Source organism: Sceloporus occidentalis, unplaced genomic scaffold (genome assembly GCF_023333645.1).
Source record: "Sceloporus occidentalis isolate IW3139 unplaced genomic scaffold, rSceOcc1.0.p SCAF_3, whole genome shotgun sequence".
In the NCBI taxonomy this organism is placed as follows: Eukaryota; Metazoa; Chordata; class Lepidosauria; order Squamata; family Phrynosomatidae; genus Sceloporus; species Sceloporus occidentalis.
In genome coordinates this window covers 109,045,249-109,072,553 of record NW_028316983.1, presented here as the reverse complement: position 1 = coordinate 109,072,553, position 27,305 = coordinate 109,045,249, and the positions used below count along the sequence as shown (strand labels likewise).

The 27,305-nt window shown below is 40.6% G+C and overlaps 2 protein-coding genes across 3 annotated transcripts in view; one reads left to right on the top strand and one right to left on the bottom strand.

Annotated features, from left to right (window-relative positions):
- Positions 1-246: 246 nt before the first annotated feature.
- GLRX2 (glutaredoxin 2) lies at positions 247-10,851 on the bottom strand. Of its 2 annotated transcripts, XM_089515799.1 has the most exons (5): positions 10,724-10,807; positions 7,443-7,505; positions 7,282-7,345; positions 5,875-6,051; positions 247-4,291 (listed from the first exon to the last, which is right to left on the bottom strand). In XM_089515799.1, the coding sequence occupies exons 3-5, from the start codon at positions 7,342-7,344 to the stop codon at positions 4,145-4,147; spliced, it is 387 nt and encodes a 128-aa protein (XP_089371925.1). In that variant the 5' UTR covers position 7,345; positions 7,443-7,505; positions 10,724-10,807; the 3' UTR covers positions 247-4,144. The 2 variants fall into 2 exon arrangements, with proteins under 2 accessions (XP_089371925.1, XP_089371924.1); XM_089515798.1 differs by lacking the exon at positions 7,443-7,505 and having other exon boundaries at positions 10,724-10,851.
- Positions 10,852-11,115: 264 nt separating this feature from the next.
- Positions 11,116-27,305, top strand: part of CDC73 (cell division cycle 73) — a 140,295-nt gene continuing 124,105 nt past the window's right edge. Inside the window, exons 1-6 of the mRNA XM_089515797.1 lie at positions 11,116-11,502; positions 18,768-18,873; positions 22,193-22,262; positions 23,078-23,140; positions 23,227-23,279; positions 25,576-25,664. Of these exons, the coding sequence (XP_089371923.1) occupies positions 11,372-11,502; positions 18,768-18,873; positions 22,193-22,262; positions 23,078-23,140; positions 23,227-23,279; positions 25,576-25,664 (512 nt within the window). The 5' untranslated portion in view covers positions 11,116-11,371. The remainder of the gene's footprint in view (positions 11,503-18,767; positions 18,874-22,192; positions 22,263-23,077; positions 23,141-23,226; positions 23,280-25,575; positions 25,665-27,305) is intronic.

Sequence of the window (27,305 nt, the reverse complement as noted above, 5' to 3'; positions counted from 1 at the left end):
ATCAGGATTCAAATCCCTGCTTGACTGTGGAATTCCATTGGATGTCAGGTGTCTCTCCCTCACACTCCTGTTTTTGAGAGTTGGCTGAAATGGCTACACTGATTTGCTGGCTGGGATAGTAATCTTCACTGACTTACTACTTTTATATTCAAAGTTTTGTGAAAAGCAGCACAATATTCTAGTTTAGTGCAAACATTTTTTTCCAAATATACTGATAAAATGACACATACTAAGGAAAACTTTGAATAAATACTGAGGTTTGCTTTAATACCTTTGTAAGCATGCAAGAAAAACACCAGTAGTTCACAGACAACATTGTAGAATTTCATTTTTTCCAATAATTTCAATCATCCTAAGCAAAGTACCATTGCAATTGTGACCCCCCCCCCCAAAAAAACCCCAAAGACATTATTAATGGCAGCATTATCATTCAACACATGTGCAACCATCCTATGCTTCCAAATTAGTTTGATGCCAGTATCCTGGTCTGGAGAGATTCTTTTGCTCACTGGCCACTTTTGAGGGCCCATGGAGGCTGCTGTAAGGAAAGAGGATTATCTCCTTACTGCATTTGACACCAGTCATACTGTTATAGAGACGCAGTTTATAAACACTGTATTCTCACACAACCCAGAATAACATAAAAGTAATGAAGTGAAAGTATTGAGGATCAGAAGTCTTTAAATTCCCCACCCAGTTTTTTCTGCTACTAGAAATCAAGAGAAGTTGAGTGAAACCTTCTCCGGTTTTGCCAGTTTAGTTTCTGCAGGAAGTTTTTGCACACAGTGGACCCTCAGCTACTCACTTGTGAGGGTTCCCTTGCCTGGTGCAGTTGTTGCTCATTGCACTCTCAAAGCTGCTACAGCTGTTCTGGCTACAAACAGTAGCCTAGTAAAAATGTGCAGGGCTGCCACATGGTCTTCACCTTTCACATTTGTGCATTGCTGCTGTTTGAATGCTTTCGCCTCTGGAGAAGCCTTCTTCAGCTGATGCATTCTGCCTAAGAATTTTCAGTTCTACCTATCCACTGATTGGGAACTTTTATATGTCTCACTGTATGTTTCCCCTCCACTGCTGGAAAAAGGAACATTGGCCTTTTCTGTGAGATGTAAGGCCACATTTCCTCCACACCCAGAAATGAGTTATCTTTCTTGGCAATGGTGTGTGGTGTGGTGGTGGGGATGACAACAACAGCGCAGGGATTTTCACCTTGAAAAAGTTTCTTTTTTCCTTCCTCTGTGCCTGCCTTTCCTTCTGTATTGTTTTCAGACTTTCTTATCTAGGGCTGTTATCCAGTTGTTGATGGGTTGCTCCCTCTGCTGGCTGCTACCCCAAACCTCATCCCACCTATCAGAGTGGAGAGGGAGAACAACCCACAGGTTTCCCCATCCACTGCTGAAAAAGAACATTCCACAAGTAAGATCAATCTTCCTATTTAAGAATAATGTTTGAAAAAATCTAAAAATGACCACCAATGAATTAAAATAATGAACAACATTAAAGTAATATGGGTATTTAAAACAATGGAATATTAAAGCTGGACTCCGCTTGTGGACTCCTTCAAATCTGATAATTGAATACATAACATACACTTGCAGGTTTCTGTCATAATTTGGACCTAAGGAAAAGCAATACCTAGATTGTTTTATATTTTTATTTCTTTTTTCATATTGTTTGTATACTTGCATTCTGTCCTAAAATAAATAAATTTAAAAAATGGACAAATTAAGAACAATGAATTATTATTTTTTTGGCAAGTTATTTCTAAATCCTGGTTGGCAGCTAAAGAGACCTGATTATGGGTGGCAGGGAAGGCAGTTCAGTATGGCAGCTCAGAGGTTGGTCCTCTGGAGCAATCTGAGGCAATCTATCAAGCTTAGTATTCTCTATCCTCCATGATTTTAGAACAGGATCTTTTTCAGGATGCCAGGAACTGAAGGTTTCTTTTTCTTTTCCAACATGCAACACCACTACAGTCCTTTCTTCTGATAAGAAGGTGTGGCTGCCTTGAATGTGTCCTATTGGACACATCTCCAATAGGGAGAAAAAGAAGTTTTATAAATATCTTGAATTAGAGATAATATTTTCATGCAGCCTTTGGTTGGATAGAAAACCAAACTTATCTATTGAGATTTAGACGAAAAATGTTTTGAGCACACTGATATTCCACAAGCATTTCTGTTTACATTTACTGGAAGTATTCCATCTAAACGAGACTGGCAAGTAAAATTGTAATGACTCCTGCATTTAGGTCCAACTGCAACTCCCCTCCAAGGGGCTGTAAGGCATAACCAACATTTTCTGTTGTGAGCTTATTTTTCCATATGCAACATACTAGTCCAACTGGCTCAGTTTACCCTTTTGACCCTGTATTTACAGAGATGGAAGCAGGTCCTAAATAGAAGCCAAGACAGCAGAGACTCCAACTGATTAACAATCTGGCATGGAGAAAGTAGATTGCAAAGGAGGCCTAGTGACATACCTCTTTAAGTATTGTGGTAACTGTAAGCAATATGTTGGCAACCTCAGTATACACCTCCAATCTATTTATAAGATGTACCTATTCTAATATAAACCTAGTTTACCATAAGACAATCCTGCATTAGAATTAGGGGCTGTGCCAGCTACCTCTATCTTTGCTGGATTGGGACCATGGTAACCGCCCCAATATGCCCTTTCCAAGGCACAAAAAGGAGCTACAAAAAACGGCTCTTTTTGTACCCTAGAAAGGGCGTGATAGCCACGGTGCTACAGCTTTAAGGCACTCTTTTGGCACTGTGTCATGTGGACATGATGCCGTGTAGCGTGTGGAGCAGCGCATTGCACAATGGGGGCAAATTCAGGGCATGTGTCATGTGGACACCACACCCTGACTCTGCTCTCAGGCACACAGGCTATTACTCTACCTCTGTAATCACGCATTAGCCTACTTAATGTTTGGTTACCAAATGTAGCTCCCAAAACTGTTACCTCTTATAAACTCTTGAACAATTGTATGCTGACAATGGGTTGGATGCAGAACAAGTCTGCTGATTTAGTTTTCATTTCAAAAAGTGGAACATAATGTGAAAATTTAAGGCTTGATTACAAAGGGACCCAAATACAATTATCTTATCTTTAACCCATTCCAGTGTGAACAAGTAAGGTTATGTATAGTATCTGGATATTAGCAATTACAGGAAACTACCAGATCCGTGCTTTACAATCCTGTTCATGTCTATATGAAGTCAAGTTGGAGTACAAGGCTGGGCAAAGCACACCCTGCAGATCTTCTTGTTCTTCAATTCTAATCAGCCCTAACTAAAATAGCTAATGGAGAAGGACACTGGGAATTGCAGTTGAACAAGATCTACAAGGTTTCACTTTGCCTATTCCTGACCTTATTATTTTCCCTAGTGCCTGCTCCCTTTTAAGTGTGTACTGGATTAGAGCCTGAATTTAAGACATGGAGCAATTTCCCCCAACTAGGTGCAGTCCACATGTGCTGGACTCAATTTTCCTCATCCTGTACCAATATGCTGGCATGAGTTGCTGAAACTGACTGGTGAAGAGAACACTAGGACTGCATCTATGCTGTAGAAATAAAGCCATTTGATACCACAGTATCAACCCTACAGAATCCAGGAATGTGTAATTCTGTGAGACACCAGCACTCTTCAGCAGAGAAGGCTAAAGATCTTTTAGAGATTCAACAGCTGTTCAGATTTAAAACAGCACTGAAGACCATATCCAGGCATATCCAGATAATTTCAAATTGTGAATTAAGATGCTGAATTTTAATTATAGTTTTAAAATGTGTGTGTCTTGCCCGTTCTTTTGAAGTGTTGCATGTTTTAATTAATGGAGTCTAACTGATGTTAACTGTCGATTTGTTGTTGTTCCTGACCTCAATCCATGGGGAGAGGCGGGTAAGAAATAAATATTTATTATTATTATTATTATTATTATTATTATTTAACTTAAAGTGGTGTCAAACTGCACTGTTTCTATAGTGTAGATGCATCCTAGATCTAAATAACCCATCTAACTTTCCAAAGTTGTCAAAGCATTTTATAGCTATTAAGGAACCACACATGGAGTTAGGAGGGAGGAGTAAATGTACAGTCTTAATGAGCTCAGCAGTGACATTCTACCAAAAGTGAGGTTAAGGAAGACTACATGGCTGTCTTGAGCCTCCTTCTCTTTGGATCAGACACTGGTGAACTAATGGTAGCAGCTTGCCCTCACGGTGAAGTCTCTGAGTATCTGTAGCACCTCCAACAAAGGTTCCATTTATAAATATCCTGGGAACCTGTCAAACAGAAAGAGAATCAATGTTACTTCCTAGGCACAAATTCCAGAATATTACAGTGTTGCCACACATGCCTCATATACTACAGTCTGACCCAATATCTGTGAGGCATGCATTCCCAGACATATTGTGAATGCTGTATTTCTGCCAGAAACTGACCAGAATCACTGTGGATGACCTCCAGATGTGTAGAGATACCTTTTTTCCTCTGACAGGATAAATGAAACCATGGTTACTGATCCCACAGATATGGGGGTTGGACTGTATGTCTGAACTGTGAGACATTCTATTAGGAGGTGAATGAAGGAATTGTCAACCACCATCATTTGGTAACTTTGGATGAGCAAGGCAATACAGTTTGGAGAGGTAGCAAGTGATCCTCTTAATATCCAGTAGGAGCATCTTGGGCAAAACATCTAGTGATATATACTATTCTAAAAAAGTTTTTGCAAAGCAACCAAAGTGACAAATGACAGATTAAACAGGATAATTTACAAGTCAGCAAGAACTTGATATTTCAGTTTTGACAAGTTTCAGTGTTTTTTGTTGTTTCTTTTAAATCAAGGAGTAATATGATTGTAGAGGCCGTAGGGTAAGTGATGACCCATATGGGACCATAAGCAAGGATTCAAGATTATGACTCAAAATGATTATTTGCAAAATATTGCCGATTATGTATACACCACCTGACTCTTTTCACAATACAGATTTTCTATCAGGAGTAGAAACAATGTTTTAAAAGGGAGGGGGGAGTCTGCTATGCTAGCTCACTACTCAGACAAAACCTATCCAGAAATCCAGCTAATGTGACAAAAAGTCATTATTTAAAGACAAAAGCAAATTCATTTTCATATCTGAAAATATCATATGTGACAAACATGGACATAAGGACAAACCTCCTGGATCAGACTAAAGATCCATTTAGTCCAGCATCTTTTACTTTACAATGGTCCACCTTTCTCATAGTGATCACTAGATGCCTCCAGGACTACAAACAGGACATGAAGCAATAAATCTCCCCCATAGTAGTTTTCCAGCAATTGATATCCCAAAGAAACCATTATTAATAGCCACCAAAAAATTATGGAAGATATGTATTATGTCTGCAAAGGGGAATCTTTTGTGCTCCAGATGTGCTGACATTCAGTTCAAAGAGGCTCTAGTCAGCATGGGTCAATGGGAGTTCTTGTCTCAAACACAGGAAGGCCAAAGGTCCCCAACTTCTGGCCTGTCTAAATCTTTTTCAGAACCATCTAGATTAAAGACTGTTGCCTAATATTGGGACAGCAAATGTCATAAAATTATGGTCTGTGGGCTGTGTGAATAAAATATTTGTTCTTGGTGAATGTATTGAATTATATTGCACTACAAATTACACAGCAGAACCTTTAAGAAAGTCTAAGGAAGAGGTGAGGAACATTCTTTGGAAGTGGAGTCTTCCAATGGTTGCTCAATTGCAATTCCTAATCATGCCTACACATCATGGCCAATGGTGAGAAATCAGGGAACTGCAGGTCAGTATGTGGGGACCCACATTTCCTACCCATGATCAAAGAGAACATATTTGAAAAGGAAGTACTCACTGTCCTGCTACCAGTCATTTGATGAAGAACATCTTGAAACTGACTTCCATTTTCATATCTATCCAGTTCTATGGCTGTGTAATTCACATTCATATCTTGGAATAACTTCTTAGCCATGTTGCAGTAAGAACATGTTGTTTTTGAAAAGATCACTACACAGTTGTCTGAGATAGCGTCCTATGTGTTAAAACAAAAGTTTGTGATCAATTTATGTTATCAATTTTTATCAGTAATTTAGACACACTCACAGTCCCACTCAGCTCAAAGGGGCTAGGTTAATGTATATAGGATTGCAACGTAAATGTTCTTTTTCAATATGTGCAAAAATACTTAAAAATTATAACTCATCATTGTAAAAAAACATGTAACACTCAGTTTCTAACCAAGTCTCATTTTGGCACTAATAATTCTAGACAGTCACTGAACAGAATCATAAAGTGGAGGAGAACATTCCATTACGTAAGCTGCAAAAATAACCTTTCATTTTTCACATCTTCAACCATGCCTCCTTTCCCCAAAAAAGCCCCATCAAGTCCATCAGACTTATGCTGAGGTACCTTGTGCATACAATCACAACTTAAATGTGAAAGGGGGAGGGATATAAAAATTGAGACCCCTTGTTAATGGAAACTAAGGTCCAAATCACACTACAGAAATAATCCAGTCTGAGACTCCTTTAATTGCCCTGGCTCTACCCTAAATAATTCTGGGAACTGTAGTTTTGTGAGACATTTAGCCTTCTCTCTCAAAGAGCTCTACTGCCACAATAAACTACAATTCCAAGAATTCCTTAGTACTGAGCCCAGGCAGTTAAAGCGGCCTCAAATTGGATTATTTCTGCAGTGTGTTTTATTCTTTCTACATGCTTGTACATTGTGGAGACACATGGCTGTACTCTTCTACCTATTGCTAATAATGAACGCAAAACAGAGCTCCAGTTGAGTCCACGGAAATAAATGGACTGACTAGTGTGTTTTCAGAAACAGCTGCACAATTTTTTTCACTTGTATTAGAGAAAAAGGAATAAGACTACCTGCTCAAAGTAGCTGGTTTACATTGTTAACAACTGCTTATGTAAAACAATTTAAAGAATAGAAGGCAATGAGCTTTACCAAGTTCACATGAGAAGCAGCAATGGATTTTTTCCAACTATAAAAATACTGACTTTTCGCTCACATAACAAGGCCAGGTTTTATATCTGTCAAATAAAACTTATTTCTGCCAGTAGGTTTCATGGATCGGTTATGAAAACCTTCAAAATTAAGTTACAATACAAACATATTATATGGAATGATAAATCCAACTGCTAGTCCCATTGAAGTAGTAGACCCATTGAAATATTAAGTGTTATTATTCACCAGTTAAGTAGGTCTACTTTTATCTTTAACAACAACCATTATCACTCACCTTTATGTGGTTAGCAGTAGCAGTATTAGATAAGTCTGTAGTAACAGATGCACTGTTTCCCATTCTAAAATAAAGCCAAAAAAAGTCCATTACAACCCTAGTTTGCGGAATTTTGTCGATCTAAAGGACCATGTTATGGCCACAACCCTATCCTTACTTACCTGGCTGGCAGTAAGATCCACTAAACACAATGAGATCTACTTGCAGACATATATAGGATGAGTCTACAGTTCAGAGGGAACAGAAAAAAGAAACAAAGAAGTGTATACCAACAACTGTATTTTAACATAATTTCTGAAGCATATACATAACATGTGGGGATCATGCAGCCTTTCAGATGTTGGGACTATGCATTTTCACCATCCTTCACCATTAGGTATATTTACCAGGAGCTGCTGGTCAACACCTGGGAGTCACAAGTTTCTTACTCCTAATTTTGAGCCGTAGCAGAGCAATGCTATGAGAATTCAGAAGTCCTATGCATTCAATAGGGCTTAATCCTGGGTAACCGCTACAGGATTTCAGTCTACTTAATGCAAACAAGAGCATGCTGGGTGACAATTATGCACCCATATTTGCAACAACAATTTATTCAATCTTTTCTTTAGTGTTTATGTAGCCACCCCATAGAAAACATTCAGAAATAAATTGTAAATTAAAATATCATATTACAGAAATCAGCTGAAAATGAAAAATTTTAAGCTTCATTTGGAGAACAAGGAATTAAAATAGTTACAGCTTCAGGATGGAGTCCAGAACCCAAATTTAGTTTCTTATCTTTGATCTCTGGCTCAAGACACCATTTCCCACACTGACTGGTCTACCGCCACTTACTCTACAAGATGTCCTGCAGTCAGCTTCGAAGTAATTCCAGCCTCCCAAGTTGCAGTATATGAAAGTAAGCTACATTGCTTTGGGGCAATATGCCAAATGTTGAAAGCCAACGCGATTTAGGCTTACCTGCTAATTATACCCTGACTGACAGGGCACTCCAGCCTTTCAGACCAACAAACTCTCTCTCCACTTTTCCTCCTCAAAGGTATTGTGTGGTATGCCTGAATAGTCTCCTTTCAGCAGTTTCAGAGAGAAGGCAGTGGAAATTTTTTTTTATTGTGAACACAAGTGCCCTTGTGATTTTGGAAAAGTTGAACCAACAACTGATGTTCACACATACTGTCCCTTTTCTGGCAACATATGGAAAATTTTATCAACTCTAGTGGAAAATCCCAAATGTTCTTTACTTCCTTCACACCAGAACACAAATACGTCTCTCAATGTACATAAAATTTATGCTGCCAAGTCTTAATGATGACAGCAATTAATTTTTGTTACCTTGCAACTTTTTAAACTGCAATTTTAACATCAACACTAATTTTATCATCTTGTATACTGTGCTGGATCTTATTTTAGCTCACGCCATACTATATATTTGCCTAGTATTTTGTGTAGGGCTTTCTTTGCTGACCATTAACCATAAGAAGGAAGATTAATAAATAAGTAAACAAATTGTAATTTGTAACATTCCAGTCTAGATCTATGATCTCAGCACAGTGGCATTAAGTGGGACAGTTCAACATATGCCAAAATACCAGCCATGGAGATCCAAGGAAAGGAAAGTGCTTAACTTCTAATGTAGTGAATGCCACCAAATTCTAAAATGTTCTTCCTTTGACACAACAGAACTGAAGTATTCCCACCCAACCTATAATAAAAAGGACAGAACATGCTTTTTTCCCCTTTCTCCCTTCCAATCTCTTTTCCCCCCTTCTGTATCTTTCTTAAATTTAGATTGCAAATGAGGGAAGGGACTATCGTGTGGTCTATTTCTGTAAATGGCTGTAGCACCCTTTTAACCTGGAGAAGGGTATAAAGAAACAGGACAAGATGGGAGTGGGCTTCATTGCTGAGTTTGTGTGACTTGCCCAGGATTTGAACCCTGGTCTCCAGAGTCGTAGTACAACGTTTAAGCCACTGCACCACTCTGGCTCCACTAATGAGTGCTATAGGATCCTGGGATTTGTAGGACGCTAGTTTGGAAAATCATTTTCCAAAGGATGCCAAGGGATCACGAAGCGCCTGAAAGAAAGAAAGTGGGAGCAGAGCATTTGCAGACTTGAGTAGACTTTCTTTTAGTCAGTCTCAAAGTGAAATTAGGTTCTGACTGCTGTCTCAAGAGTGAATCTCACTGCTTGAGTTTCAAATAATTGTGCCAATAATAATAATAATAATAATAATAAAATGTATATTTATCCCAGCCTTCTGTGCAACATAACCAGGGTGGCTTCTGAGATTGAAACATACAATTGCAGCCTTAATGTTAAATCCTCATTAAAACAAAGAGGACAACTGATATTTTTGATTCCAATCCTCTGAGGAAGTAGGCGCAAGACTACAAAAGCTCATGCTACCCGTTTCTTCCTCTCACTTGGCCTCAAGGGTGCATCTATACCAGATCCCTTGGCGCAGTGGGATTTGTAGTTTTTCAAGGTCTGTAGCCTTCTCTAACAGAGCGTGCCGGTGCCTCCCAAAACTACAGACAACAAGGTTCTGCAGGATGGAGCCAAGCTGGTTAAAGTGGTATCAAATCGCACTGTTTCGAAAGCGTAGGTTCAGCTTTCATGTTCCAAGACCAAGAAATAATGCAGATTTCTCTCAAACATGGGTTTTATCCTCAGTCTATGCTATTGTTTTTGGTATCTGTGTAAACTTCCCTCAGAAAAGCCCTTGAAGGTCATAGAATCGTAGAGTTGGAAGAGAGTGCAAGGGCCACCCAGTCCAACCCCTTTATTCTGCCATGCAGGAACTCTCAATCAAAGCATCCCCATTGACAGATGGCCATCCAGCCTCTGCTTAAAGACCTCTAAGGAAGGAGACTCCACTACACTCCAAGGGAGTTTGTTCCACTGTCGAACAGCCCTCACTGTCAGGAAGTTCCTCCTAATGTTGAGGTGGAATCTCTTTTCCTGTAACTTGCATCCACTGTTCTGTATCCTGTTCTCTGGAGCAGCAGAAAACAAGCTTGCTCCCTCCTAAATATGGCATCCCTTCAAATATTTAAACAGGGCCATCATATCACCTCTTAGCCTTCTCTTCTCCAGGCTAAACATCCCCAGCTCCCTAAGTCCTTTCTCATAGGGCTTCATGGTTCCAGACCCTTCACCATTTAAGTCACCCTCCTTTGGACACATGGCTCCAGTTTCTCAACGTCCCTTTTGAACTGTGGTTCCCAGAACTGGACACAGTGCCCTGGCTCAATGCTAGGGAATGCTGGCAAGTGTAGTTCCCTGAGAGACTGAGCCTTCTCTGTCAGAGAGCGTTGATGCAGCACAACGAACTACAAGTCCCATGATTCCCTAGCACTGACCAGTTAAAGCGGCCTTATTCCTCCAGAGTGCTTCGGCCCAAACGGAACTCCTTCTTTGCCGCCGGTCCCTCCGCTTACCTGAAGTAAGGTAAACCGAGCCAAGAGCAGAGCTCCTCCTTCTGCCACTGCCACCTCCTCCTCCTCAGCGCCCTGAGCGCCATGGACTGAGCAGAGAAGCCCCGCCCCTGGCGGAAGACGTCACTCCCAAGGACCCCGAGGCGCCCTCGAAGAACGCCTGCGCCATTATAACGGCCGGAGATTGGCTAAAACGAGGCGGGGGGGGAGACACCTCCCGGAAATGGGGCGAGGGAAAAGAAGCGAGACTAAAAGCGATAGACTCTTCATCTAGTATATTAATTAATTAATTAGGGGTTGGGGGGGGTTGTAGTGGCGGTTTTATTTTTTTCTCCTCCTCCGCGCAGGCGCGAAAAGGGGCAGGCCGACGGGGAGGGGGGTCCTTTGATTCGCTTTCCTGCGCATGCGCGGCGGCGACTGGGCCACAGTTCTGTTGGGGAGTCAGTCAAGTCCGACCGAGAGGTACCCCGGACTCCTGAGTGAGTGAGAGAAACAGAGACACAGAGACAGAGGGGGAAGGCCGCGAGACAGGTGCGCGCGCGCGCGACAGGTTTCTCTCTCTGTTTCTCGCGAGAGGGGGAGCGTACCCGGGAGCGCGCGCGCGTGCGCCGTGGCCGCTGTGAGGCTGAGGAGGAGGAGGAGGAGGAGGCGATGGCGGACGTCCTGAGCGTGCTGCGCCAGTACAACACCCAGAAGAAGGAGATCGTGGTCAAAGGGGACGAGGTCATCTTCGGCGAGTTCTCCTGGCCCAAGAACGTCAAGACCAACTATGTCATCTGGGGGTGAGTCTCTGCAAAGCCTCGGGGCCCTCGCCTCTCTCTCTCTCTCTCTCTCTGGGGGCAGCTCCATGGCCCAGGGAGAGAGGCAGGCAGGCAGGGAGCGGCTTGTCTTTGGTTAAACCTGGCTGTGTTTGGCCATTGACTGTATACACTCGCCCCTCCATATCTGCAGCTTTGCCCAATGTGTTCCTCTCTAGGAATATCTGGGTCCTCCGAGATTGCAACTCTATGGTCGACTCTATGGTCAACTTGCACTGGAAGAGATTCCTAGAGAGGACGCTCTGCTAGGCATTTGCCTCTCCTCTAGTGCATCTCTATGGTCAGTGTCTGTTGGACGTTGACCATAGAGTTGCGCCGGAGGACCTAGAGATTCCTAGAGAGGCGTCCTCTCTTGTGTTTTTGTTACTTGTGGTGTTTCCACATTCACAGTCCTCTGCCCCCCGGACCCTAGCCAACATGGAGGGACAAGTGTGTGTATAACTCATGTATAACTCTAGACATTTAGATTTAAAACCTGACCCCAGGAAACCCGGGTCGCCTTGTCCGCGCATCAATGTGAGTACTGTGTCTTAACTCACATTGTATATTAATATATGGAGAAAGGCAAGGGTTGATCCTGCCCTGGAAGGACTGGCCCCCTCTCTGCTCTCTCATCCATTCGGCCTTTAGTAAGAGCACAAGTATTATGCCTGCTGGGATATTGTAAGCTCTTTGGCGTTGTTTTCCTTTCTCCGTCCTTTGCATCCTTCGTTTCAGGCCCCTAAGTTTAACCCTCAACTTATCCACAGTTGAAAGCCATGTCAAAGTCTATCATTTTGGCCCCAAAGCCTGCCCTCGACTTATATATAAGTTTGTTCCTGACGTTTCGCCAGCATCTGTGGATGGCATCCTCAGAGAATGATGACATGGAAGAGTGATATATACACACACACACACACACACACACACACACTGTGTGATCCTGGGTAGAAAGGGGTGATTTCAATGTTAATCTCTGTGTTATTCTGTCATTGACGCTGCAGACTGGGTCAGCCAGAAAAATCAGCAATAGCAGAAGATGTTATGAACCATCCTGGGCATAAAATGCTATTTGTAAACACTGAAATTCTGGACCATGCCAACAGCCACCAGGTCAGAATGCACAGGGAAGCCATTGACATCCACAAACACCTTCGACTGGAAGGAAGAAGCTCTGAAAGTAAACAAAGTTTGGCTGCCAGTCCTGAAAAACACCAAAATTAAGACCCAGCAAAATGCAAATGAAAATCACTCAGGATCAGGGGAGTTCCCAGCAGACAGTGATCACTAATTAAACAGACGCTAATCCTTTTTGCATATCCTCCCACTCTGAGGCCTTGCCATCAACAACAGAACAATACACAGATTAAGACGGAAATCACTCTTCCCTACACAGGGTCTCTCTCACACACATATATGTATATACTCCTTATTCTCTTCCATGCCACCATTCTCTGCAGATGCCAGGCACAGATGCTGGCGAAACGTCAGGAATAAACTCTTCTAGAACATGGCCACATAGCCCAGAAAAAAAACACAAAAACCCAAGCCTGAACTCTCTCCCTGCAAGCTAAGGCCAAAGAACCAGAGTTGGAAGTCATACTTAACTCCATGCATAGAATCATAGAGTTGGAAGAGACCACAAGGGCCATCCAGTCATTGTTGAAATAAATCCCCCCAGATAATTTACGTTCCAGAGGGTCTTATGTGCTCAGTACACAGGAGTAATATTCAAATATGCTTAGACACATGTATCAGCATACATTGTAACTATTGATCAGAATATTTCAGATCTGTTTCATTTAACTGAAGGAACATTTTGTGGGTTTATATAGTAGAACCATAGTAGTGACCACAAGGCCCATCCAGTACAACTCTTCTGCCATGCAGGAACTCACAATCAAAGCACCCCAGACAGATGGCCATCCAGCCTCTGTTTAAAAACCTCCAAATAAGGAGCGCTCACTAACTTATTCCACTGCCAAACAGCTCTTACTGTCAGGAAGTTCTTCCTAATGTTGAGGTGGACTCTCTCCCGCTAGTTTGGCTCCATTGCTCCAGGTCTTATTCTGTGGAGCAGCAGAAAACCAATGGTTCACAAACCACAGTTCTCCAGATCTTTCAGACTTCATTTTCCAGAATCTTTGATGATTGGCCAAGTTGGCTGGGGCTTCTGGGAAGTGAAGTCCAAAACATCTGGAAGACTAAAGTTTGGAAATCACTGTCCTAGGTCCAAAACACACTGCAGAAATAATCCAGTTTGAGATTGCTTTAACTGCCCTGGCTCAGTGCTAGGGAATCCTGGGGATTGTAGTTGGTTGTGGCACCAGAGTTCGCTGACAGAGAAGGCTAAATGTCTCACAAAACTACAGTTCCTATAATTCCCTATCATTGAGCCAGGTCAGTTAAAGAGGGCTCAAACTGGGTTGTTTTTGCTGTGTGTTTTGGGACCCTAGTCTTTGGAGCAGCAGAAAACAAACTTTCTCCTACCTCAGTGTGACATATCTTCAGATATTTGGGCAGGGGTATCATATCATCTCTTAACCATCTCTTCTCAAGTCATTGATAAAGAGGCTGAATAGCACTGGGCCCAGGGCAGAACCCTAGTGTGTAGGACCATGAAGGTAATTCTTAATTCTTTACAATTTTGTATTGTTTCCTCATAGACAGTTGCCCCTGGCATTGATAACTGGCCCCAAAGATGCCATTTATCATTTCAGGAATAAGAAGGAGAATCAGGTCAGGGGCAGTTTTACCCAAGACAACAGTGCAATGGAGATCCAGAACTTTTATGGACCAGACTCCACTGTCAAATTGAGACTGTCATATTTTGGCCACATCATGAGAAGGCACGACTCATTAGAAAAGACAATATTGCTAGGAAAGGCAGAGCGTAGTAGATAAATAGGAAGACCACAGGGAGGACACAGGCATGATGTTATAGGGCCTAAGCAGAGCAGTGGAAGACAGGGAGTCTTGGACATAATCTCATCCACAAGGTCACCATGAGTTGAGGTTGACCTGAAGGCAGTTAACAACAACAACAGTCAGTCTCTCTTTAAAATGTGGTCAATCTACAGACTTGCCACATCACATGGGAAGGGACTCTTTAAAGTGGGATATAAAGAGTGCTGGATTTCTGAACCATTTAGGCCTGGGAGGCTAGAGGAAGAAGTGTGCCAAGTGATATCTCACAGGGAGGAAGAAGAGCTGAAAAGTCTTTTTGGAGAGTTGGATGATTAAGGCTTTAATTATAGTATGCATACTCCATTAAACTTTGATCTGAGCACATGTGTGTAGAAGATTTAACAATAACACTTGCAATGGTAAGCACATTTATTTGGGTGTTCTGTAGCAAGAGCCAAGTCTGGAAGAGTTAAAGCTGGTGCAGATCCTTCTGGTAATTTAAAACTGTTGTAGAGGGAGATTATTTTCTCTATGCAAGGTGATGTGAAAAGGTACAGGAAGTAGTTTTTCAGAAAGTTAAGCTATCAATTAGATGGGAATGTATATAATTGGAAAGTAAACTGCAAAAATTTAAATACCTTGTTTTTGAATGCAAGAAACTACAAAGATAGGTAAGCAGGCCCGAAAAGGATGGGCCAAATGATGCAGTTTCTGTGCACATAGCATTTAGAGGAAGCATGCCCTGAACGCCGATGGAAACTGCTCTGAGGCTCCATCTTTGCAGAAGGACTGGGCCAAAAAGGAGTGGACAAAATATATGCTTCTTCTGCTGGCCCAGTTTAGGACCATGGTGGCATCCCGGATTAGGGCCAGGCGTGTGCGGTTGCTGTAGCCCCGGTGCAAATGGCACTGAAGCGGCCTTGCACTTCTCTTTTTGGGCTGTTTGTTTTGGTCTCAAGTTCTTCTTTATTATTCTAAAGTTGCTGGCATCAGGAAGGAGATTGTTTATAATATTATTGACATGTCAGTTTAATTGAAACTATTTGTGCTTCAGGGATGGTGTGAAGGAAGATGAAGAAGTAACTTTTCATCCTGTATGAAAAGCTTATAATGTTGTTGAGGTAATAGAAAGGCATTTGTGAAAGCCATCATGTGTTTCCTTACTTTTGTTGGTAGTGTGTGTGTTGCCTTTATATGGTAGATACTTCTTTTCCGGCCGACACTGGAAAGGGAAAGTGTGAGACCAGCAGAAGGATGATTCTGATGTCTTTTCTTAGCTGTCTCAATTGGTTTTTCTTGCCTTCTGTGGTACCTTGGTAGATCAAATCTAAAAACAATATACAGAGAACTTGGTTTGTTGCTGGCACAGTTGGCTGAGAAGGAATTGGGATACTTGCACTTGAATGGTTTATATTATATAGAGCTCTGTGTTGTCCCTTAAAGCTTAATGAAAGAGGCTGTGGTTGTCACTTGTTGCAGGGTGTGTTTTGAAAGTTCTGCTGTTTTACAACCCATGGTAACTTTGCTTAATTGTCAATGAATACCCCATACCCCCCAATTTTTAAATATCTGATTGGAATCAAAGCTCACCTTTTTTTGGACCAAAGGACCAGAGCATGGCCTCATTGTGGCTTCTGGCAGCTTTGGAGGCATGCGTCGTCTAATCGGCACTCCTCTAAAGTGGCTGGAAGCCACTTCATTTGTCCTGTCTCTTCCGGACCTTAGAGAAGTTATCCCAATCTTGGGCCCCTTACCTGTAGTAAGAGTATAATAGTACTGATATCCCTTACAAGGTTGCTGTAAGGAATGAACAACACACGAGTGGTTTGTACTTTATAGCCATGAAGTAGTGTGGTGTAGTGGTTTGAGTGTTGGATTAGGACCTTCGGACTAGGGTTCGATTCCCAGCTCAGCCATGAAACCCACTTGGCGACCCTGGATGAATAATGCTTTCAGTCTCAGGGAAAGGGAATGACAAACCTCCTTTGAACAAATCTTCCTAAGGAAACCACATGATGGATTTGTGTTAGTGTTGCCATAAGTCAGAAATGACGTGAAGGCGTACACCACCATTGCCACATCACTTGTATCCTTTGTTTTCTTCAAGAAGTAGAGTGAGCTAATCCTTCACCACAATTACTAGTGAGTCTGAAAGATGGTGGTGGTCCAAGGCTATCATGACTGAGTGGATTTTTGAAGTCCTGATTTACAAGTCAGGTTGAAGGCTCTTGGTGCATTACAACATTAGTTTTGTTCATGTAACAAATTTCAGTAACTTCTAATAACATTTCTAATGAAGTAAGTTCTAATAAAATGGAATTGGCTTATTATTATTATTATTATTATTATTATTATTATGCTTTATTTATATAGTGCTGTAGATTTACACAGCGCTGTGCTTACAAACAATACAATAGATAAAGTAAACCTGCCCATGGCGTACAATCTAAGAAATAATAGAAAAGTTCATTGGAGGGCTTGTGTTCAGTTTATTTCTTGTAACCATTTCCCATTGCACATGTCTCCTTAAGACAGGAATTCCTGGGTAAGACAAGAATAGGAAACTTCTGGCTGCCCAGATATTTTCAGCTAAATTTACCTTCATCCCTTATCATTGGCTATCTGAACTAAGGTGATGAAAATTTCAGTCCAACAGTATATGTAGGAACACATGTTTCCCACATCTGGCTTAAGACACACACATACACTTTTCTCCACCAGCACAACGTAGTTCGAAGATATGAAGAGCAATTCAAAGCTTTGTTGGAAAAGAAAGGAGTAGGAACTTATGTTGTGTTTTTCTGGACTTGGCTGTTATAGGTTATTGGCTGTTAAAACATTTAGGTTTGTTTGAATTAATTGAGATTGACAAATTGTGAAATTCTTAAGTCCTATATTCCTTTCTAAAAGGCCCTTAAAAAAAACAAAACTCTTTTTATTTAGTGACACCTTTTGAGCTTTTGGTTCCTGTGTGAAATATATTACATCCCCATGGGTGGACAGGGAAAGCATTACATTTAGTCCATGTCAGGTTTTGCTTGGTCCTGTACATGTCTTTGCATAGTGATTTGTTTTATTTTGTATCCCTTAAGAATTCGATAATGCTCTCAAAAACTAAATGAAATTTGTGGGAATTACATACCGAGGGCAATCCCCAGAAGAAACAAATTATGGTACTAAACATGAGGTTCCACTGTAAAGTTAGGTTGCAATCAGAGATTGTAAATTGACTTTCTGTGTGTGTGATGTTTAGTGCTTATTTTATGTCAGTTAGTTAGAATTTTCAATTAGTACTAAATCATATTTTTGTCATCCTAAAATGAACTAATAAGTAGGACAGTCAGTGAGTGAAGCCAGAAAGGTAAAAGAGATGGGGCCAGTCTACTTCTTTGCGTAGGGAGTTCTCCAGTTGAAGGACTGCAACAGAGAAAGCCCTGTTACGTGTACCCACCAAACTAAATTCAGGAGCTGCTGAGACACGTAACAGGGACTGCTCCGAAGATCTCAAATTTCTGGCAGGCTCATTTGGGAGGAGGTGTCTTTCAGATATCCTGGGCCCAACTCTTTTGAGGCTTTGTTGACCAACACCAGCACCTTGAATTGAGCTGGGAGGTAAGTTGGAAGTCAGGGCAGTTCTTACAAGATTGGTGTTATATGGTCTCTAAAATGCACACCTGACACCAGTCTGGCTGCTGCATTTTCCATACTGTTTATGTGTTCAGAGACTTGAAATATAGTGGAGGAAGTTTTTTTCAGATACTCACATTTAGATCTACTATAGTGGGAGGCACTTTTGACTCAGCACTAGGGGACCTGTTGTGGATTGCATTGGACTATATACTATTAAAAATTGTTTGGGCTTAACAATTTTTTTGTTCAGGCTTTTATGTATTCTTAGAAGCAATAAAAAAAGTAGAAAGAAAGAACAGTCTTTTATTTCCTATATTTCCCCCTTCTTGTAATTATAAAAATGAGTATTTGCAACTTGAAAGGGTAGAAAGAAACTTGAAGAATTAATTAACTAAGATTCTGATTCTTACTTCACAAGGCAATTTTTGTCTCTTGAACTGGTTAGTCATTGATGCAGCAATTTGCAGGAGAGATAGTCCCATAAAACTGTTGCACAAAAGCAACCCAGCGTCGTGGCATCTTAAAGTTTAACAAGTTTTATTTGGTTTAAATTTTTGTGAGCTGCCATCCATAATACATGTAAAGCCTATTGACATTTGGTGTTCACATCTCTGCCTTATTATTGAGTAGTTCATGATTTCAATATTTTATGATCTATAAATCATACCCCTTCTCTCCAAATCTAAGCCATCTTTGCTTTCTTTCCTTTACAGGACAGGAAAAGAAGGCCAGCCAAGAGAGTACTACACTCTGGATTCAATCTTGTTTCTCTTGAATAATGTGCATCTTTCACATCCTGTCTATGTTCGCCGTGCTGCAGTAAGTAGAGGGACATTGGTCGATGATGTTTTTAGCTGCCCGCTCACCAACTGAACATTTGGTACTTTGAATGTCTGAGCTAAAAAAATTAAATCTAGCATTCACAGATAACAACATTACAGTCGGCCCTTGGTATCTGTGAGGGATCCATTCTAGACACCCTCCACAAATACCGAAATCCTTGGATGCTCAAGTTCCATTGTCCATGGCCGCACCACCATTGGAGACAATAGGACTTCATTGGTCCTCATGCATCCTTCCTTACTTCCCTCCCTCCTTCCTCCCTCCTTCCTGGATCTCACCAGTGGATGAGTGGCAGGTGCTGCCACTGCTTTCTCCTTTTCCCCTCCCACCCTCCCAGCTTTCACCACTGTTCTTTCCTCTTCCTCCTCTTCCTCTCACCACTTCCTCCTCTTCCCTCTCTTCTTCCTCTTCCTCTGCCTTTTCCTTCACTGCTGCTGCCTCTGCAGTGCAGACTTGCCATCTATGGATGGTTGAATCTGCAAATGGCAAATCCGCAAATATCGAGGGCTGACTGTATTTAAATTTGGTGCATTCACAGCAGCATACGTGTTTGTGTTGGGGTTTTTTTTGTGATAGGAAATTTTAAGTTAATATTTTTCTAAAGAACTAAACAAAAATTGTTGGATGAAATAAATAATAATCATATCCCTGATCAGGGAATCTGTAACACTTTTATTGATTGGTATGCACATGCACAAAAGGGGTTGTCTTTTCTAATGTTGTATTCCAGCAGCTTGCATACTTGACCATAACTCTCTACTAATCACATCTACAAAGTTGGGGCCAGTTTTTGGAAATGTACACTCCACCTCTTACTGCCATTCCTTCCTGGGGAAGATTTGCCGTTCTGAAAGTTTCTGAACTATGTGGATTGGGGTTAAAGTAACCAGGTCATGATAAAATGTTAGGAAGTGGGATAGAGATTCTATGGGGCGAAGCAGACCAGCAGCTTGGAGCAGCCTTTGGCCTCTCCAGCCCCAAATCGGTGCGGGACTGCAGTGACCAGATGGCCTGCTCTGAAAGTGGGCCACAGTCTGCGGTCCCAAACAGGATTTTCACAGCTCCTTTTTGGGCTGGCTTTTCTGGCTCTGTGTGCTCTCCGTGCAGCTTCTGGCCACTCTGTGAGTATGCAATGTCTGCATGCCTCACTCCCAAAGCAACCAGAAGCTGCTCTTTCCTGCCTGTCTGTTTTGGGCCTGAGTCAAAGGAAGTTATGGTTAGCCTTATCTTGGCTTCATATGGGGAAATGTTACTTGCAGTTTTAAAAGGGAGCAGGTTGGGTCTTTCTTATCCAGAATTCTGAAATTGGAATTATTCCATATTCCCAAAAAACAAAAAGCACTTGTGGCTGAGATAATAACACCTTTGCTTTCTGATGCTTCAGTGAACACAAACTTTGTTTCACATACAAAATTATTTTTAAAAATATGTATAAAATTACCTTCCGGCTATGTTTAGAAAGTGTATACAAAACATAAATAAATTTTGTGTGAAAAACAAAAGCTTGTGGTTGGTCATAATATTCATTTTATTATGTGGTGGGTTATTGTTCTTGTTTTACAGATAGAGTGCTGGTTGCCAAATGAGAGTTAATTTAAGCCTTGTTGTGCATGTGCGGTTGAGCAGAGTTTAAACACTCCTTTCCCAGTTCTCTAGCTACCATCTCATGCTGAACCGTTATTTCTAAGCCACTTCTGTGCCATCTGAGTCTAATCCAAGTCAACCTCTTTTCCTTAACCATATAACATGAAGAACTTTGTATCTGTTGCTCCTTCTCTCCTTACAGAAAAGCATTAAATTGCTGTTTAGAAATAGGCTGCTGAGACTAAATGAAAAAAAGTTTAAACAACCAATTAAAATAATGTTATGGAGAAAGAAACTTGAAAGAGACCACTTATCAAGTGAAAATTGTATCAAAGTGATAGCAGCTTTCCAAGTAAGTGTACTATAGGTTAGTTCCAGATTTAAGGTCCACAGTTCTCCTCCAGACAACAGTGCCTCCAGCCCTCTGGTAATGCTACCCAGAGGGTCAGGGAACCCTGTTAAATATGTAGAACTGTGGAGAGGAGAATCACCAAAAAGAGAAGTCTGAATGGTACTTTCTCACTTTTGTAAGACCCATTTTGGATTTTACTCTATATGTTGGATGCAAATAATAAAACAACATCAATGGCTGTATCTGACAACGAATGTTACATATACATTGTGTAATGAAATTCCTGCAGTGGCTTGAGCAACAACAACAAAAACATACACAGAAAGATTAGAAAGAGAAGCAGCAGAATTGGAATATATGTACAAACTCCATTGGGTTGAACAGAGGCAATTGTTCTTTGGCACAGTATACATATACAATAGCTAGTTGACTGCCTAAGCCTCATGATGGCAATCTTGATCAGTTCATCACATCTTCTTTCTGATATCCAGCTAGCATCACACTACTTTCCAACAACTCCCACCACCATTCATATGGTTATCTACTCACCTTGACTTTAGACAACATGCTTCCTCCTGCTTTTGTTCCCCTACTCAGCTTGTCATGCCATGACCATACCCACCAATTTTGCATTTCTATTGCTATGCACATATCCTGCTTTTAAAGGTCTGCTAGCTTTTATGGCTTGGTGTGGGCTTGGCACACTTTCCGTATGGCTTCCAGCCACTTTTGGGGTGTGCGTCATCTGCATGTTCCTTCCCCAACGCGGTCCAAAGCAGATGCTTTTTGTCCTTCTGCTTTGTGTCTTGGTCTCAAAGTTGCTACAGAAACTGTTTGCTAATAGACACCTAGTTTCAGACTGTGTGTATTGTGTGAATCCAATGGTGTTGCCAGTTTGCAGAACTAATTATGTGTCTAAAGAAGAACAAGCATGCTGTGTTTTGTGCTGCTGGGAAACTTGAATCTTGTAATATGGGTTTTCCTTCCATTGATGTTATATTTAAATTAGCCTTTGAATGTATATTCTACAAGATATTTTTGTAATGAATATTAAATCATTCTAATGGCTGCATGAAAATAATCATGAGGACACATGCTCAGTGGCAATGTTCAGTAGTGGATCTAATTATATTCAGCTTGTCCTATCCAGAAAATATGTTTGCTATGTATGTTTTAATATGGTTATTAGCATGGTATTCATATCTCCAAAAAGTTTGCATCTTTGCCATGCCACATTTAATGACCATATATCTGAAAATCCAGGTTACATTTGAGGTATAGGAAGTAATTTTTCATCAAAAGTCGTTTGTGTTACTACGTTCCTCTTCTTACCTTAACTATCTTTTTTATTATTTTTAGACTGAAAACATTCCTGTAGTAAGAAGACCTGACAGAAAAGATCTCCTTGCATATCTAAATGGAGAAAACCGTGAGTTTAATTTTTTTTCAGTCATGGTGGGTTTTTTTGTTAAGTAGCCTGGAAAATCAAAGACAATAAATTCCTCAGAAATAATTCTGAGGAAAATACTACTACTACTACTACTACTACTAATAATAATAATAATAATTTGGAGGCCACGTAGTGCTAAACTAAATTAACTGAATTTAATGACTTAACTGACTTAAATGAAGTCTAAATCACGTTCTGAATAGATATTTTACGAGAACTGTAGTGTCTCTGAAACTATGGGGGGGATACAGATGGGCGGATCCATGCCACCCGTTTTTGCCCCTTGTTGGCACCGCACCGCACGGCACCGACGCACACCCTAAAAAGAAGCCGTCTAGAGTGAGCACTGTTTGGGCACATGGACGCCTGCACATCATTGTCGCACGCCCTGTGTGGGTGGGGCCATGGCAAGATGGCGCACAGGCGCCACTCTTAAGACTGGGTGCATATGGATGCCCAACCCTAACAAGCCTGAAAATCGGCCCCATAATGGTGCTTTTGTATTGGGCCTATGTTAAAATGACATAAATATCTGGAAATAGATCAATAAAATGAATGCTAACCAATCACTGCTTAGGTAGGTATCAGTGGAATTATTCTCAAGGCATACTATTTAGAGTTGTTTCTTCCTGCAAGCATGTAATGGTTGGTTAGAAAGAGGATATAATTGCAGTCCACTTTAGCATAATGAAAGTTATTTTGCTATGGCTCTTCTATTCATTTGATTACATTATCATGTATTTTTTAAAAAGTAGTTATTCATAACAAATTATTATTATTTCTCTGTACTTTAGCAACGTCATCAAGTATTGACAGAAGCGCACCACTTGAAATAGGCCTCCAGCGATCTACTCAAGGTATAGTTTAGTTTTTAAATTTCAGCTTTTCACTTTGTAGAAGACTTAACCTGCTAACGTTTGATAATTTCTTGTTTTGCTTGTAGTTAAAAGAGCAGCTGATGAAATATTAGCAGAAGCAAAGAAACCAAGAATAGAGGTAATTTTATAGTGTATTGTGTACTTTTTCTGTGGGCTGCAGATGATTTAGTTTATTTGCTTTTTATATTGTACAACTATGTTTTTCCATGGCATTTTCATCACTTTGCATCATTGTTTATTTATTTATTATTATTTATTTAGGTATTTATATCCCGCCCTTCAGCCCTAATGGCTATCAGGGCGGCTTACATTTATTATTATTATTAACCAGACAGTTCCCTGCCCGCAGGCTTACAATCTAAAAGACACGACACAAAAGGAGAAGGGAATGGTGAGGTAAATTCATATGAAGGGATTCAGGCCCCTTTCCCCAGTGGAGGCTTAGGCTCTAGGACGGGTGGAGCAGTGCCTTGTCTCAAACATATCCAAAAACCAATATTGACATAGAGGGAGTAATTAGGGTGCACTACCCTACCTTTCTGTCCCTCCAGGAAGTACTTTACTGGCCCAGCAGCATAAAAATGACTTCTGGTTTAATTTTTGCTTCTAGGCCTCGCCTAAATGTCCACCATTGCTTTTGCACATGCTTGGTAGTATGTGTGGAAATTAGTGGAAGGGCATGATGCCAGTGGATTTACTTTTACTGGCCAGAGCTGCCTTCTGCAAAATACACATTTTTCCCCCAAGTGCAAATGATAGCCCTTCCTCTTGACCAGTGATCAGAAAAGCAAGTGAGTGATATCGGAATTGACTGTGTTTTCCTTTCTGATGGAAATAATACTTTTGAATGTGGTTCTTGAGCGCTGATTCTCTTGGCACAGAGTGTATGCACTAAGTTTGAGAGAAATAAAAGTTTTGAATGAGGTTCTTTTGCTCTTAAATTGTGAATCTTATCCCAGACACATGTCATTGTGTTGCTGACATGACTTTAGGGCAAGGGAAGAGAAAGGATGACAAAGTAAATATAGGGCCGAAACAGATCAGCCACCAAGGCCAGCTTCTAGCCAGCTTGGAGGCGTGGCATGCAGTCGATGCATGCCCCCAAGATGCCAGGAAGCTGCCCAGCTGAGCACACGTGGACTGGCTTCCGGGTGGCACGGCACTTACATGTTGCACGCTGTTGGAGCACCTGAAAGCCAGCTTTTGTTCCTGGCAGGGTCAAAAAGCCATTTTTTTGCCATTGCAAAAAAGAGCAGCTATTCTCTGCTTCTTTTTGAACTGGCAAAAAGGAGGATTGGGGCGGTTTCTACAGCCCCAATCTGGCTTTCTCAGGGGTGGTTCAAGCTGCCCCTTTGGGGCAGTCTGTTTTACTCCTTACTTGACTTTGCCTCTAGTGGCCAGCTTGTTTCCACTCCAAGTATAACCCTATGGGCCATGTAGGCACCATATACTGCAGCCTTTCATCCCTAGAGTAAATGGCCATAAGGTACAATATACAAGATCCAAATTCGTGTTAATGCGATTAACTTTTATTAGTCTGATGAAGTTTTTTTTGTATGTGTGTGTGTGTGTAGGTTGGAATAATGGGTATATGTGTTGTGTGTGTATATATAAATATATAATAGTGTTTAACATTTGTTATTTTTGTAAGTGTATCAGTATGTATATGTCTGTACTTTATTGTATTTGTTTTAATGAGAATAAAACATTTTTAAAAAAGAAATTGTTATTTTTGGTTAGGTTGCCATATCACAAATAACAACTGACTTGGGAACTTTCTTGAAAGTACTTTTCTATGCAGCATTGGCTAGGGATGTTGTTCATCCAGTGGGAAAAAAGTCAGAACTTCCTTGAAACTAGTTTGTAATAGTTTCGATTCTTCTCAGTGATATGGAATACTTACTGAAAGATTTTTTTGAATTAGTCTTTGAAATGCCATAAATGAATTATGTACTATGTCAAAAGTAATTGCTGAAGAGCTTTCCAAACAGAGTTGTAGCTTGGAAATTAAACTGAAAATGGACAAGTTGCTTTATTGTCATTTTATTGTAGTATTAGATACTAATGTGAAGAAACTATGGAGAGATTATGCCCTGGACAACTTGTGGAAATTTCTGGGCTTTTATCTAAACAATGTAATTTCACTGGTATATGGATATTAATCATTTTTCCTTCTGGAAAGCAAAAATAAGTGAATATCGAATGGTGTTGTTGTGCTAGGGCAAGTATTTTTATACATCTATTTTTGTAATATATGCCGGGGAAATCCAGCATAGTGTCTAGCCACATAACTGGTGGCACAGTTGGTTGCACCACTGGAGAAACCAAAGGAATTCTACCAGTGCACTGGTTGCCACTGCTGATGTTCACTTAGATTTAGTCCCTTGTTTTCTAAACATGACTATTCTTTCTAGGATGAAGAGTGTGTGCGGCTTGACAAAGAGCGGCTTGCAGCTCGTTTGGAGGGGCACAAGGAAGGAATTGTGCAGACAGAACAAATCAGGCAAGTCATGTTTTGTTTCTGATATTCCTAATTTAGGAATGTGAAACTGCATTTGACAGATAGATTTTCTGAAGCGTGTCTTCACAAAATTGAGCAATTAAGAAGATTTATGTGTTGGAAATGGAAGTGCAGGGACACTGAAAATTGTTTGTAATGTTTTTATAAAGCATTGCAGTGGTGAGGAGACATACCATTTAATTGACATAAATATAATAGTGTTTCTGTATAGATATGTACCTTGACATTCTCGAGATTCCTGCTATTGGATGTGCATATTAATCCAGTATATACCTAAATCAAGCCTGTACTGTTAGTGACCTGCAACAGAACTTCTATCCACTCCCCTCTCCAGATCTTTATACCACTTGAAAATTGGTTATTGTGGGTTTGCCTGCTTTTCAAAGATGGTTTAGAAGTGTGCACTGGGAGCTGCCACATCCTGTTTACAAACAAAATAAACAAGCTTCATTTATATACAGCATCATACTGCCTAAACAGTGTCTAAGCAGTTTACAACTGTAAGCTAATTTGCCCCTGGATTTTCACTGGATTGTTGTGCTTTTTCTGTCAGTAGAAGTTCGTCTTTGGATACTGCTCATAACGTATACTGCAAAGGAGATTTCAGCAAGGCTCATTTTCAGTCAAATACTGAATCAGTCAAATGCTGATATTTCTAAGACCTAAGAATTGCTGCTTGGCAGGAAATGTTTGTGTTTCTGGGAAGGTTTTCTTCTCACTTTAAGTGATACCTAGAAAACTGAAATAAGGAGGTGAAGGTAAAGATTTTAAGATGTCTTATGTAAAAAACAAAACAAAACACAGATCTTGTTTATTAAAGGGAAGCTTTAGTTTAGAAAGAATAACAGTATAATCTTGGTTGAACCATATAACTCAGATTTGTCAGATTTCAATCATACCACAGATTTCAACCAATCACACCACAAGAACTTTGATGTTACCTAGCCTCATCTTTTCTGAGAATCCAAAAGGAAGTACTGTATAATCTGGATTTTATTAGAGTGGACAGATCAGGTTGTTATGTATTGTAAAGGGGTGTCACTGCTGCTTTCGCAATGAGCAGAAGCTTCACAGGAGTAGGGTGTGTGGTCGTCTCCTCTTCCTCTGATAATATAGATATCAATCAAATTCATGAAGCTTCATGCCTGGGCTCTATCCTCCTCACCTGTAAACATGTGGGTTGCAGCTGATGTACCTTATCAAACTCAGAAAGCAAAGAAATGTGTGATTACACACTCAACAGAGAAAAATTGGAGGTGGTACAGTGTGAAGGTTAGGACAGCAGATAGTCTGCAAAGCAAATTTGAAAGTTTGGAGAATGTCATGGGTGTAATATGGCAGACTGAACAGTGGACTTTGCTGAATCCTAACATGCTGCAAGTGCCTCATAGTCCCACACTTTGTCAGGTGTGAACAGAATGTAGAAATCAGCATCTTTGTATCAGAGATCCTTTAAAAAAACTTTGCAGAGCAAGCACATGAATTTGCTACATTGTATCCAAAAGAGAAATTCAAACACTTAATGTCATTGCTTTTATTTACTAGTAGGAACCAGTAAAATAACGTTCTTCCTTCTTGCATCTGGTTTATGTTAAAAATTTGGGTGTGTTATATCAGTATAAT